We start from the raw sequence: 13680 nt of genomic DNA on the forward strand, positions 1-13680 counted from the left end.
AAGAATACATACCCCTAGGGGCAAGAGTAAAAAAAAAGAAGGGGAGAGGGAACAGGAAAACATGCGTGGTGGGCTCTACAAGTTAGAAGCAATTAAGTCTCTAAGCCTCTTCCCACATGTCAAGGACCAAGTTCTGGCCTCGTCTTTAATTTTTGCCATGAGGCTGGTAGCCGAGGTCTCCTCCCTGTCGAAGACGCGTCGGTTTCTCTCTCCAAATTTCCTAGGCGATTAGCAGGATAAGGGTTCGCAATCCTTTCTTTGATACTCCCCTGGCACTGGATATCATCTCCCACCATTCCTGAACACTCTCGGTGGGGTTCCGTCTTCCTGGGTCTAGCTGCTGGTATGCCACCCACGTAGCTGCCATCGAATGGGGGATTTGAATAAACTATGAGGAATTGAGCTAATAAAGTCTATAAAAAGTTCTATAAAAATTTATGTACAGTTTATCCAAATTTCATATATATATATATATATATATTCTAATTAAGTATAGTGTTTAAATCCCAAGCAACTAGGCCCTCGTGGGTTGGATGCAAGTACTGCACGCACCACACTAGCTAGCTCGTGCATGTGCCGGCTGGCCGGCCGGACAGCATCCTCGTTGTCAAAGCGAATAATGATTTATGTAGTACATGTAATTTATCTGGAAGATAATAAAATTCACACTTACGATATTTTTTTTATATTTTCAAAAAATTTTGGAATTTGAAAGACCAACAAATGCCATGGACATTTGCCATTTTCTATGGCATCCTAACGACAATAATAATTTTGGAATAAACAGGCTCGCACGATAATATTTTCTAGAAGTTGATTTTTTTTATGGAATCTCTTAGTAGAGTGCTTGTCAATGGCATTTATTTGTTTTTGTCAATTTTTTTCATATATAGGCGCAATTGTGCTGTTTACCCTGAGCAAAACCCCGTTAGAATTGAATTTATTCTCCATTTTATAGTCATAAGTTTTTTTTACCTTTCTATTGGGTCAAAAGCTATACCGAATGGGCATGTATGCTACCCACGTCCGCTTCGCCCAGTGTATCGGCAAGTGCGACTGACATGGACAATGAGTTAATTTCTATCTTAAAAAGGAAAAAGGAGTACTACCTTAATCATGTTCTGACGGGTAGTCTCTTTTCTAAAATATAAATATTTATAGGTTATTTACCAGATGTTAAGACAGAAAATGACTATAATATCACTTAATGAATAAGACGTGGTTGTAAGTAGGAGAACGGTTAAGGGCAAGTACGAAGAAATTTAAATGTAGGGTGATTTAATGGGACAAGCTCTAGAAAAGAAATATAAGAGCTTAATATCAATGTCAAAGGAGAATCTGGCAATATGTTCGATACAGTTTATCTGGCCCGGATTAGGTTCCATTTGATAAATCAATCCACCTTTAATTAGGTGCATATAGTGGGGCTGTTCCATTGATCCATCCACATATATGGTCCTCTTGCAGCCATGGCACCATATATATGGGCCATCCACAATGATAGTTGGATCGATCAGATTAGAGTTAACACATGTGTTAACTTGCCAGCTGAATTTTTCCTAGCAGGAGATATCTACTGATGTGTCTTTGGCTGTGTACATCCAACCGATTGGACGTAGAGGCCAGGTTCATCTTATTTTCTAAAAAAATCTACTGATGTATCTTCAGTTAACAGCCAGTCGATCAGTCGTGGTCTTGCTTTGTGGATATGGCCGGTTTCATTCTGTTCCCGGCGGTTGTCTCTGCTGCTTATTGTTGCTTGGGTTAAACATGTTGCTACGTTTTTATACAAATTTGATCAAACTTAAAAGAATCTAACTATAAACGAAGTCGAAGAGTTTTATAGTCCCAAACAGAGGGAGTAATTAGTAAAATATCCTAGTTTTAATTTTATTTATTTTAAATCCGAATTTAGGATATTTAAATTTGGTTTTCTAGTTGGACTAATTTTTTCTATAATTAATGTCGGAATTTTTTTGCCTGTGTAAGCTAACGTGATAGATCCTTTTTATTTTTGTTTTAACCAAATGCTCCTTTCTGTATGTATTTATTAATAAAATTGATTGTAGATTTTCTGCGCATATATCTTTGATGCTATGGAGTGTTTATCAAATTTATATTGCAATAACCTAATGAAAATTGCAGTGCAGATATGAAATTTATGAGCATAACGCTATTCAAGCAAGCCCCAACAACCGGCAACCGGCCTTCTTTTTAAAAACTTATTTTATATAGTCTCCTAAAAAAACTTATTATATTAATGAATCTTTTTTACCTCGCCAACGTCATTGACGCCGCCGTCGAATATAAAGACGTTATCCTCCAAGTCATTATGTTATGCTCACGTGATCGGAGGATGGCATAAACGATATTGGTGCCGTCATTGAATAGGATGACGCCAATGACATTAATGTAGTAAAAAAGGACCAATCGTGCAATATGTTTTTCTAAAGATCTATTTATAAATAAGTTTTCAAAAGGGGTCAAAATGTCAAAATTGCAATGCCGGAGGCTATGCCGTCTGGCCCGGCCACTGTCCAAGCAGTAGCTAAAGTTATGGCTATAAGCCTGATTTTAAATTTTTGAAACTTAAATTTAGAGTTTATTTTGAGATTTTTTATTGTAGTTTATTTTTAGCCAAACAAGATTGATAGAAACATATAAATAAAAATTTTATTTCTAAATTATCTTTTATTTATAAAATATCATTTAGTTTTTCACTGAAAAAGTGAAACAATAAGCCTCTTGGCCTCCTAGTCACCTTCTCTGTGGCAGGTAAAGGGAGATGCAACTATGGTTGTCAGTAAAAAGAAAGGTGCATCCCACCTTTTTGTTTTTTTATACATATAAGCCAATTTTTGATTTTTCTACCTTGAATTTGAGTTGATTTTCAGTTTATTTGAATTAAGTTCATTTTCTAGTCTTAGCTTTTAGATCGATATCAATATGTGTCTAAAAATTTTATTTACAAATTATTTTTTATTTTCAAATGAAAAGGCCAAACGATCGCACCATAAATGTGGAAAAAATATGGAGGGGTGAATAATAGGACATTTCTCATATATTTTCTCTTCATTACTATATAGGACAACATTATTCTAATGATCTTAGTGGCCCATAGCAAATAACCACAAACTAACAGTGTCTTCATATCGATCAAATCATAACAACAGTTCATGTCGGTTACAACTAGGCAATTTTTTATTTTGATCTTTATAATTGTTTAATCAAAATAATGATAATGTTCAGACTAAAAATGACTACAACTTGGAAGTTAATAATCCCACAATTTGATTTATTAAAGAAAAATAGAATAAGTCAGACATCAAAATGAGAACCAATAATTTTTTAATATGATAATTATTTAATCAGAACAAAACTAAAGCTGTGATTACATTCCAAATATAGCTGCGTACTTTGTGATTCTAAAATAGGAAATTTGCAACCGCGTCAATATAATTTTGCAGAGTTGGAGGTATGTCATTGGTATCTTATAAACATGTAGGACACACATGAGTCAATGACACATGGGTCAGGATGACATATCTCCAATTTAACAAAATTATAATGGCACCTTCGTAATTTTCCCGTCTAACATTTATATGTATTAGATAATGTCCCATGCATTACGACGGAATTAACATTAACATTAATATTTCGGTGATGAAAGTTTTCATTTTCATGATCCGAGCACTTACAAAAAATATTTTTCATCTGGATCTGTTCAAAATAGTGTTTCTTTTACCCACCAGCTCCAATATAGTTCCTTTCAATTCGCTATTTCAGAATTGCGATGCCGTCACAGTAGTGGGCACTACGATTGCTGTTTAGACCATGGCTGTAACCAATCGAAGTATGCACCAAATTGAAAATAAGACCTGGACTGGAAGCAGAAAGTAATAAAGTAGCAAAAAAAAGTGCCTAATTAAGCTACTCCCTTATTTTTGTTTAACACTTGCCGTAATACCTCGTAGTTCAATTCATGGTATTTTCAGTAATGGTGTAAAAAAAATCAACTTTTAAACTGTTACTCAAATAGATAATCGGACACCATGGTTGCGTAGGGTTCGCTGAACCGGTCAAAATAGACTATAAGTTTGGGTCAAAATAAGCATTTTTTACATCTTTGAAAAGATACCAAGAGGTACCACTGTTTTCTATGTACCAAATTTTACGTAGAATAGTAAAATTGCTCGGTTAAAATAGACTAAACTGTTGTGGTTGCTGGCTTGCTGCTGCGAATAAAGAGCAGAGAGAGGGAGCAGCAAGAAAAGAGAAGGGGTAATTAAGGATGAAATGAGAAAAAAGAAGAAGAAATTAGGGATTTTTGGGAATTCCATTAATTCTTGTAAGTTTGAGGGCCCATCCTACAAGGGTGCAGATGGTTTCAATACGGGAAGTGTTTCATGTTATATTATATACCTGATACTTTATCATGTTTTTATCTGTTCGATTGATTCTTCATTCATGAACATGAAAGTAAGCGTTGGCATCACTTGCTTAGTTTACTAGCAATGCTAAAGGATATCATGTATGAGCAATTTTACAGTACTCGAGTAGATACCGAGAGGTATCAAAATTTCAGTATAAAATTTTAGTACCTCTTATTATGTATACCTAGGGACGGTATGAGATCTCCTTTGTAACCATAATGTACTCGTTTCCTTCTCATTTCCATACTATACTTGTTGAGTATCTTTATTCATTCATGTGTTAATATCGATATGCATGGGATAGGATCAGTACCCTTCAACTTTATATTTTAATTCCTAAATCTAAATTTTTGGTTTAGTTTATAATTCCACTTAGCGTTATTTGTGGTTTTGGACTTATAGAAGACATTTAAAGTTCATGGGCATAGACAGATATGGACTTTACCTTCATATATGGGCCAAGAGGGCTATTAGGCCTTAAAATCCACAGCAATTCTTATGGTTTTCAATTGTTGTTTTTCTTATGTACGTACTTCATCATTCATGTAGTCAAAATGTATGGAATTTTGCCGTCTCAAATTTCCTATACAGTGTAAATTTCCCTAAAATATATTTACTCTGTAAATTTCAATACCTACATTATAGTCGTAAACACTAGACAAGATATAAGATATTAGGATAAAAACCATATTATCTACCTGAAAGAGCAGATTAGAGATGAACGAATGGAAACAAGTGATTGAAATCGTGAGCAAAAAACTATGTTCATATTAAATATTGTAAAATATGGTCCAAAATATTTAGTTTGGTTATATGAACATGGGTATTTGAGCCATCCCTTGACTTGGACAGTAAAAGTAAATTTATTTACTAAAAGAGCACATACATAAGCTTTTTTATCATCTTTAAAAAACTATCTCAAGGTATCACACTTTTTACACTAAAAAATGTGGTACCTTGAGATACATTATACCTTGAGTTAATAAAAAATTGTACTAAAATTCTTAGTACCTTGAGATGCTTTTTAAGAATGATAAAAAAGTTATACATACATACGTATTTACATACATGTAAATAATTCAGCGAATATGTTTTAAGCGTTTTTACCAGGTAGCACTGTATTTTCTAGTGTAAAAACATGGTACCTAAAAGTATCAACTTTTTATGCTAAAATTTTGGTATCTCAAAATACTTTCTTAGCAACAGTAAAACTTGTGACAAGTTTCACGTCCAAATACCTATACACTAGCAGTAGTAGTTATCTAAAGATCGCTACTTTTTTCTAGTTCTTCATGCTCCCTTGCTTTCGCTGGAGCCTGGCCTTGCGTTCCTCCGACAGCATCTTGGCGAAACGCTCCAGCTCCTCCTCGTTGGTGCCTCTGTCCATGTCGGGCTCGTTCCTGCCGGTCTCGACGTTCACCTTGCACGCCGGCCTCTGGAGGAGCGCCCTGCCGACGCCGACCAGCCGCCGCAGGTTCTCCGGCGTGGAGACGTCGACGGACGCCGCGTCGCCGGTGAGCTCGTCGTCCTGGACGCGGAGGTACCGCCGCTCGCAGCGCAGCGCCTGGAAGAGCACGGAGGCGTGGATGTCGACGAGGTCGGCGCTGGCCTGGCTGAAGCTGTCGATCAGCGGCGTCGCGCCGCCCTTGTTGTAGAGCCACCCGAGGACGCCCCACCGCGCGCTCTCGACGGCGTCGAACTTCTCCTCGACCTTGGCCGAGCCGGTGCCCAGCGAGAGGATCATGAACTTGCCGTAGTCCGCCGGCTTGATCGGGAAGAAGTCCGGGTTGCCCAGCAGGATCTGCTTCGTTACGTGGGTCATCGCCAGCAGCGTCTGCATCCATGCGTACGTACATGTTGCCAGGTTGGTCAAGTGTGTCAAACATCGTGCAGTACAGGGCATGAGCGCCACACAAAGTCAATTCTGTACGATATTTAATTTAAGGAGGAAGCTTAGGTTTGACATGTTCAGCAAGCTAATTGGTGTGACGATGTTTGGTTCAGTTTGACAAGTAAACTTCTGTCCAGATAGTCCACCAACAAGTCTGAATCTTGTGAACTTATTAATTTTTCTTAGGATTTACTCTCTTTGTATAATGAGATAAGATTTTCTAGCATTATCTACGTTCATATTAGTGCTAATAAAAATATTAATATATATATAAACCATATATATATATATTAATGTATGAATTTAGAGCAATTTTTACTATTCTTGAGGAGGTACCACTATTTTCTAGATACCAAATTAGAAAACGGTGGTACTTCATGGTACCTTTTCAAATCTCAAGGATAGAAAAAATACTCATGAATTTAAGCAGAATTAGAAAATCTACGCTACTTAATGGATCAAGGGAGTACTAGGCCAGTACAAAGACAATATTAGTTGACTCTATTACTATGTGAGCAAATATAATGATATCGATGAAAGACAAAGAATGAAACTCTTAGCATTTATTTAAGTAAATTGTTGCATGAGACATAAAAGGAAAGGAGATTAATAAAAATATGTTTTTTATTAATGAAAAAAATCATACATGACTCTATCTTTATAAGTTCGCTTATAAAATAAATTAATGTTGCTGATATGGATCAGGCAATAGCCAATTCTAAACTCTACATTTAAACATTTAAACATGTCCTTACACAAGCACTGTCACTCACCGGATTGTTGGCGGCGACGCCGCCGTCGATGAGGTTGAATTCCCGGGGCTTGCCGTCCTTGTCCTTGGTCTCGAAGCGGTGGCCGGGGAGGTACGTCGGCGCCGCCGACGTGCTGATGCACACGTCCGACAGGAGGGCGTCCTTGGACACGTCCTTTTTAGCCTGCAGCAATTTTGATCAAGGACATAACTAAAGCATGGCATGATCAACAAAGTTAGTCGGAAGCTCAGATCGATGTTGATGGCATACTTCGTAGGTGGAGAAGATGGTGGGCTGGAGGAGCTTGATGTCGAAGGTCGGGACGACGATGTTGGTGATCGTCTCGTGGACGCGCTTGCCGGCGAGCAGCTCCTGCACGACGGAGTGGAGGTGCCGGCCGTCGTACTTCGGCCCGGCCAGGCTCTTGATCAGGCCAAGGGGCCCCTTGCTGACGGGAGGGAAGATCTTGGGGCAGTGCTCGAGGTAGAACTCGTTGATGTCCCTGGCGGCGAAGAGCGGGCGCCCCTGGTCGTCCGGCGCCGTGAGCATGGCGGTCACCAGCCCGCCGGTGCTCGTCCCGGCGATCACGTCGAAGTAGTCGGCGAGCCGAGCCTCCGGGCCGTCCATCTCCTGCAGCTTCTCCTCCAGGAACGCGAGGATGGTGCCCGGGATGATGCCGCGGACGCCGCCGCCGTCGATGCTCAGCACGGTCACGATGCTCCCGTACGACGGCGGCGGCGACCTCGGCGTCGACGGCGACAGCAGCGACTTGCCGCGGCTCAGCACCCGCTGCGCCACCGGCACCGGGCTCACCGTCAGCGACCCGCTGGTCTGCTCCGGCGTCTGCACGGGCGCCATGAACGCTACCAGATCGAGCTAAGCTAAGCTACTCGATCGAGAGGTAATTAAACAAAAACACCTCAAGATTAATTGTTTCTGCTTGGCAAATATAGCGTCGTCTACCTAGCTCCTTTCTTCCTGGCTCTGTTCGCGATCTCGATGTGAGTCCGGTGATGCGCACGCACGGCCAATTTATACCCGATTTCGCGAAGAAAAATCGACGTCGTCGTCTCTCCCGATCTGCCCCCGATCATCGGAAGCATCGTGCATGCGTTCGTACGTGTGCCGGTGGTTGGACGAGTCACCGGTTGAAATGGAAAGCAGCCAACCAGAGGCGATAGATTGTGTTGAAAGGCACGTATGGGTGCCCATCTTTTCCCTTTTTTTGCAACAAATAAAAGAAACCAGCTATTTGTAAACGAAAAATAATTTATTTAGGATATATCTATTGATTAAATGTTTGAAAAAACTGAATATATGAAATAACTTAGATGTTGGATTGATATCAAACAGTAACAAAGAAAATCAAACAAAGCAGCACATGGATAAATAACATAATCTTAAAGCATATCCAATGAATAGAAAAAATAAATTGATAGATTAAAATTTTTCAACCAACTGAGAAATAACAAACCTATAAAAGTTTTATTTATGTGTTCTTAGCCGTCTGAAAAATAAAATATGATAAGAAAATATTAAAATTGACTCTAAATTTTAAACTCAACTGTTAAATTTTAGATTAGAAGTATATGTAAATATCCCTGCAAAAAAAATATATGTAAACATGAGGAAAAAACAAGGGCGGTGGAGTCAGCCACGTGATGAGCCAGCCTAGCCGTACGTGATGGACCAGTCGGTCAGCAGCTAGTCAGGTGTAGCTCGCTCGCCGAGTGTGCTTACGTACGGTAGCGTGCAGCACGCCGTGTTGATATGGTTTCAGGTGCTTACCCGTTCTTTGGTCCGAAGCAGATTTTTAGCACAAATGGCTTGGAGATCATCTAAAAGTTATTAAAAATATGAAAATAATTAATAAGATAGAATATAAGTTATATCACTCCACAAACATGTAAATTTAAATTTAACTTTTATAAACTATAGCATTCAACTTTTTTTCATATTTTTTATGACTATTTAAATAGCATTCAAGCATCCGTGTGCTAAAAATGTTTCTGTTCTTGGTCTGAATGTCTGATAGGTGAAGTTATGCATTCTTGTTCAAGCTGTGCGCCTGCCCGTATATTATATTATTTGATTGGTTGAAGAGACTACATAACTATGGTAGATCGGTTCAAATATGACCGCAATATATAGCCTTCATCGTCAAGATTTGTAGTAATTTAATTCGCGCTGTTCTTATCGCTTCGTGTTAGTGTGGTGGAGAGAGCACGTCCATTCAAAGTTCAAACTTTGCGCTTTGTGTTGCAGTAGCGGATTTTTTGTCTTTTCTTTTCTCTATTCGATTTGCTATTCTTTTCCTCCGGACTAAAAGCTAAGTATTTATCAATATCATCGATCTATTTTTGCGTGCTATATTATATACTAAATCCATTTTACATTACCAAATACTACGATCCTATTAGATTTATATGGATGTTAATAAAACAAGATATAGAATATATACTGATCAATAGAAAACATAAGACCAAAATATCTTATAATATTGAAATATTGGGTACTTGTTATACTATAAGCCACGGTTATATACTCTATTGTGCAATTTTGTAGAATTCATTGCAGCTTGCCAGCTTCTAGATTAGCTTTAATTTCTTTATTTGTATGGGTAATGGGTCACCTACATGTACTTCAGTGCATTTCTCTTGAATATACTTATTTTGGCATCCTGTTGGATGTTCACTCTCGTACAGTATCCACGATGGACTATATAAAACAGAGACCTTGTAAATATGAGATTGCACTGTGCTACAGTGCTACAGTCGACTGTCTCGGACTGTCCGAATCCATGTCCATTAAATATTTCTAGCAACAAGTCTAGTTTTATCCTGAACATGGCACACCCAGGTATACTAAGAATAACATAGCTGTAGCAATGACGGATCTAGGATCCGTAGGTTACAGGGGTTGATTACCTCCTTCCACTTTCAGCCCTCTCTTCTTCCTCCCCTCTTCTTCCCCCTCCCCTCCCCTTTATTTTTCATAGGGAATCCAACGCGTAGAGGGCCTAGAGGCCCGCTTGCCCCCCGAGCTCTAGGAATACCGTATACCATAATATATACATACGTTCCGAAAAAATAGAAATTTACATTAGAGAAACAAAACGGTATCTAGTTAAGAAAATCATAAATAGTCTAGTCAGGATACAACCTCTAACTGCTTGACCGTATTGTCTAAAGACTTCTATAAATCCTACTTAGAGAAGGTGGTACTTGTGATCAATATGAATATAATGGCCTCCCAAGATGGAATGGCATTAGATCTTGAGATAAACACCAGCCACATTGAGCCAAGTTCAAATTAGCGCTTCACTGCTACCTGCTGACTTCTATCTCATCGCCGGCTATTGTTTTGTATTTGGATAGGCTGGAAGAGTATATTGCTCACATCTTGCATTTTGTATGGCTTTCACCAAATACATATATGTAAACAGAAGCAGAGCGCTACTACTTGTTATCAGGGAGCCTAAATCTATATAAAAATCTATGTCTTTCTCCATGCTACAATCTCACGAATACCATAGCATCATCCAACAAATACCACCGTCAATTATTATCCGTCAACGAGGTCCCCCTTGAAACAAAGGAAAAACATAATAATTCTAGAGGATTTGTATACTATGGAAAATCATATAGAACCCTTTAAAATAAGAGGTTTGCTCCGGTAAAAAAAAAAGTACCTCAAGGTACCACATCGTTTTTATCATTAGATCTAATTGAGTAGGCTGTGCACTATTAAATTTGTAATTGATTTTAAGGTTTTTTATCGTAGTTTACTCTTTTAACCTTTGCTTTTCGATCGCTAAGAGCATGTATATAAAAGTGTTATTTATAAATTATTTTTTTATTTGTAAATATGCCATTCGGTCCTTGCCGAACAATCGCACACACCCCATATAATAGATATGATTCGCCAATTCAATTATTGCTGACTCATGAAAAGTTTCTATAAGTGAGGCTCCAAATCGAGCACAACTTTCAATATATTAGTTACAGATTTTAGAATTATTTAATCATGGAAAATCTAAAACTATGGTTACATATCACTTTTTTTTGCATTTGTCAATACTGTATTTTTTTGTGAATTAAGAATTATAAAGTAATAGGGTAAGTATTAGTGTAGATCTTTATACCTAATTTTGTAGTTGTTAATTTTTTATTTTGCAACAATTAATAAATTCAATGATGTTGTTCTTTCATATATACCACAAGAAAGGCTTACATATAACTTTTCCCAACAACATCGAACTACAAAGTATAAAATATATAGCATAAGAAAATTGCATGTTCAAATGGCGGTTACGACAAATAATGATTATTCTGCTGATGTAGGCTGGATTTTATTACACAAATATTTCACATAAAAAATCAAATGACGCATGTGCATATGCATGCATTGTTCACTGAACGTTGAACTTCTTCAGGAGCCTAGCCTTGCGTTCCTCCGACAGCATCTCGGCGAAATGCTTCAGCTCCTCCTCGTTGGTGCCCCTGTCCATGTCGGGCTCGTTCCTGCCGGTCTCCACGTTCACCTTGCACGCCGGCTTCTTGAGGAGCGCCCTGCCGACGTCGACCAGCCGCCTCAGGTTCTCCGGCGTGGAGACGTCGACGGATGCCGCGTCGCCGGTGAGCTCGTCGTCCTGGATGCGAAGGTAGCTCCTCTGGCAGCGCAGCGCCTGGAAGAGCACGGAGGCGTGGATGTCGACGAGGTCGGCGCTGGCCTGGCTGAAGCTGTCGATCAGCGGCGTCGAGCCGTCGTGGTACAGCCAGTCGAGGATCCCCCACTTGCTGGACTGGGTGGCGTCGTACTTCTGCTCGATCTTGGCCGACCCGGTGCCGAGCGACAGGATCATGAACTTGCCGTAGTCCGTCGGCTTGATCGGGAAGAAGTCCTTGTTGCCCAGCAGGATCTGCTTGCTTACGTGGGTCATTGCCAGCAGCGTCTGCAAGCATATGCATGTCAGACATGAGATCGTTGTATTTGTAGAGCATGTGCACGAATGGCTTGTTGATTTTACCGGATTGTTGGCGGCGACGCCGCCGTCGATGAGGTTGAAGGCCCGGGAGTTGCCGTCCTTGTCCTTGGTCTCGAAGCGGTGGCCGGGGAGGTACGTCGGCGCCGCCGACGTGCTGATGCACACGTCCGACAGGAGAGCGTTCTTGGACTCATCGTTCTGGGCCTGCATGCGTTTTGCATACATATGTGTGTCAGTGCGTTCATTTCACGCACGCGATTAACTACGCTGATCAAGTTCGGTGTCTTGCTGAGATTACATCGAATCTGGAGAAGGTGATGGGCTGGAGGAGCTTGATGTCGAAGGTCGGGATGACGACGTTGGTGAGCGTCTGGTTGACACGCTTGTCGCCGAGCAGCTTCTGCACCACGGAGTGGAGGTACTTGCCGTCGTACTTTGGCCCAGACATGAGGCTCTTGATCAATCCCAGGTTGCTGCACCCACAGCAGAACATAGATCTATGACTGTTCAAGATCGAGCCATGAACTGAATCAATTTGTGCATGCTGATATTTTGACGATATGTAGGTAAGATCGAATCTGCACCTTCGTCTGGGAGGGAAGATCTTGGGGCTGTGCTCGAGGTAGAAGTCGTTGATCCCCTTGGCGGCGAAGAGCGGCCGTCCCTGGTCGTCCGGCGCCGTAAGCATGGCGGTCACCAGCCCGCCGGTGCTCGTCCCGGCGACCACGTCGAAGTAGTCGGCGATCCGAGCCTCCGGGCCGTCTATCTCCTGCAGCTTCTCCTCCAGAAACGCGAGGATGGTGCCCGGGATGATGCCGCGGACGCCGCCGCCGTCGATGCTCAGCACGGTTACGATGCTCCCGTACGACGGCGGCGGCGACCTGGGCGTGCACGGCGACGACGGCTGCCCCCCGACGGCACGGTGCGCCGCCGCCGCCGGGTTCAGAGTCAGTGCTGACGACCCGTTGCTCTGCTCCACGGCTGGCTTCATCTCCAGCTACCTAGGTATGCTATGCAACGCCTGGCTAAACAAAGACGACGACCTAACCACGACGGTGAGATCGATCGATCGATCCTTCACCTTTCTGCTAAAGAAAGCAATCTCTTGTCTTCTTCGTTCGTCTTCCTCCTCGATCCCGATAGCTTTTGCAATGCACATGTGCCCCCGTATTTATAGTGGAGGATTAAACAAAGAACACGGCTTCACGGTTACTGTATTGCAGTTGAAGCGATCGCTACAAAATTTTTGTCGTGCGTGCGTCACTTGCACTACCGTTTCTGCTCCCAGGAATGGAACGCGACCAGGGAAGCGAGTCAGAGAAACACAAAAAATATATGAGAAGGGTTGAAGTAATCAAACCGCCAAGCACGCGGTCAGCTCCTGGCCATGGCACCATGCAGTTCTTTTTCTTTTTTTTTTAATTTCTCTGGTGTTCATCCACTTGTGTTCGCCATTGGCGTCGTTGGAGTGCCATTTGCATATGTGTGTGTTGCCCATTGCTGCTGCTTTCGCTTGCGTTAGCCGGACACCTACGTGATCGATCGTATGTAGCTTAGGCAATTTGTGCATGCATTTCGTGCGCATGCAGAGACGAGATAGATCTCTGAATTAATCAG

General features: G+C 41.1%; 2 protein-coding genes across 2 annotated transcripts; both read right to left on the minus strand.

Annotated features, from left to right (window-relative positions):
* Positions 1–5458: 5458 nt before the first annotated feature.
* LOC102710805 (patatin-like protein 2) lies at positions 5459–7934 on the minus strand. The gene is made up of 3 exons (XM_006659434.3): positions 7347–7934; positions 7098–7259; positions 5459–6267 (listed from the first exon to the last, which is right to left on the minus strand). The coding sequence occupies exons 1-3, from the start codon at positions 7932–7934 to the stop codon at positions 5716–5718; spliced, it is 1302 nt and encodes a 433-aa protein (XP_006659497.2). The 3' UTR covers positions 5459–5715.
* A 3394-nt stretch (positions 7935–11328) lies between these two features.
* On the minus strand, positions 11329–13054 carry LOC102722889 (patatin-like protein 2). Its single transcript, XM_006660150.2, has 4 exons — positions 12648–13054; positions 12362–12536; positions 12106–12267; positions 11329–12030 (listed from the first exon to the last, which is right to left on the minus strand). Exons 1-4 carry the CDS (start codon positions 13052–13054, stop codon positions 11488–11490), a joined length of 1287 nt encoding a protein of 428 aa, XP_006660213.2. The 3' UTR covers positions 11329–11487.
* Between the last annotated feature and the right edge of the window lie 626 nt (positions 13055–13680).

The sequence above is a fragment of the Oryza brachyantha genome, chromosome 8 (genome assembly GCF_000231095.2).
Source record: "Oryza brachyantha chromosome 8, ObraRS2, whole genome shotgun sequence".
Classification (NCBI taxonomy): Eukaryota; Viridiplantae; Streptophyta; class Magnoliopsida; order Poales; family Poaceae; genus Oryza; species Oryza brachyantha.

Bases quoted from the DNA above. Each gene is read 5' to 3' on its own strand.
- LOC102710805 (XM_006659434.3), bottom strand. From the start codon at position 7,934: ATGGCGCCCGTGCAGACGCCGGAGCAGACCAGCGGGTCGCTGACGGTG. The intron at 7,260-7,346 runs GTATGCCATCAA...AAATTGCTGCAG, and splicing joins CCATCTTCTCCACCTACGAA to GCTAAAAAGGACGTGTCCAA. The intron at 6,268-7,097 runs GTGAGTGACAGT...GCATGGATGCAG, and splicing joins GCGTCGCCGCCAACAATCCG to ACGCTGCTGGCGATGACCCA.
- LOC102722889 (XM_006660150.2), bottom strand. From the start codon at position 13,054: ATGAAGCCAGCCGTGGAGCAGAGCAACGGGTCGTCAGCACTGACTCTG. The intron at 12,537-12,647 runs GTGCAGATTCGA...CTGTGGGTGCAG, and splicing joins ATCTTCCCTCCCAGACGAAG to CAACCTGGGATTGATCAAGA. The intron at 12,268-12,361 runs GTAATCTCAGCA...AAACGCATGCAG, and splicing joins TCACCTTCTCCAGATTCGAT to GCCCAGAACGATGAGTCCAA.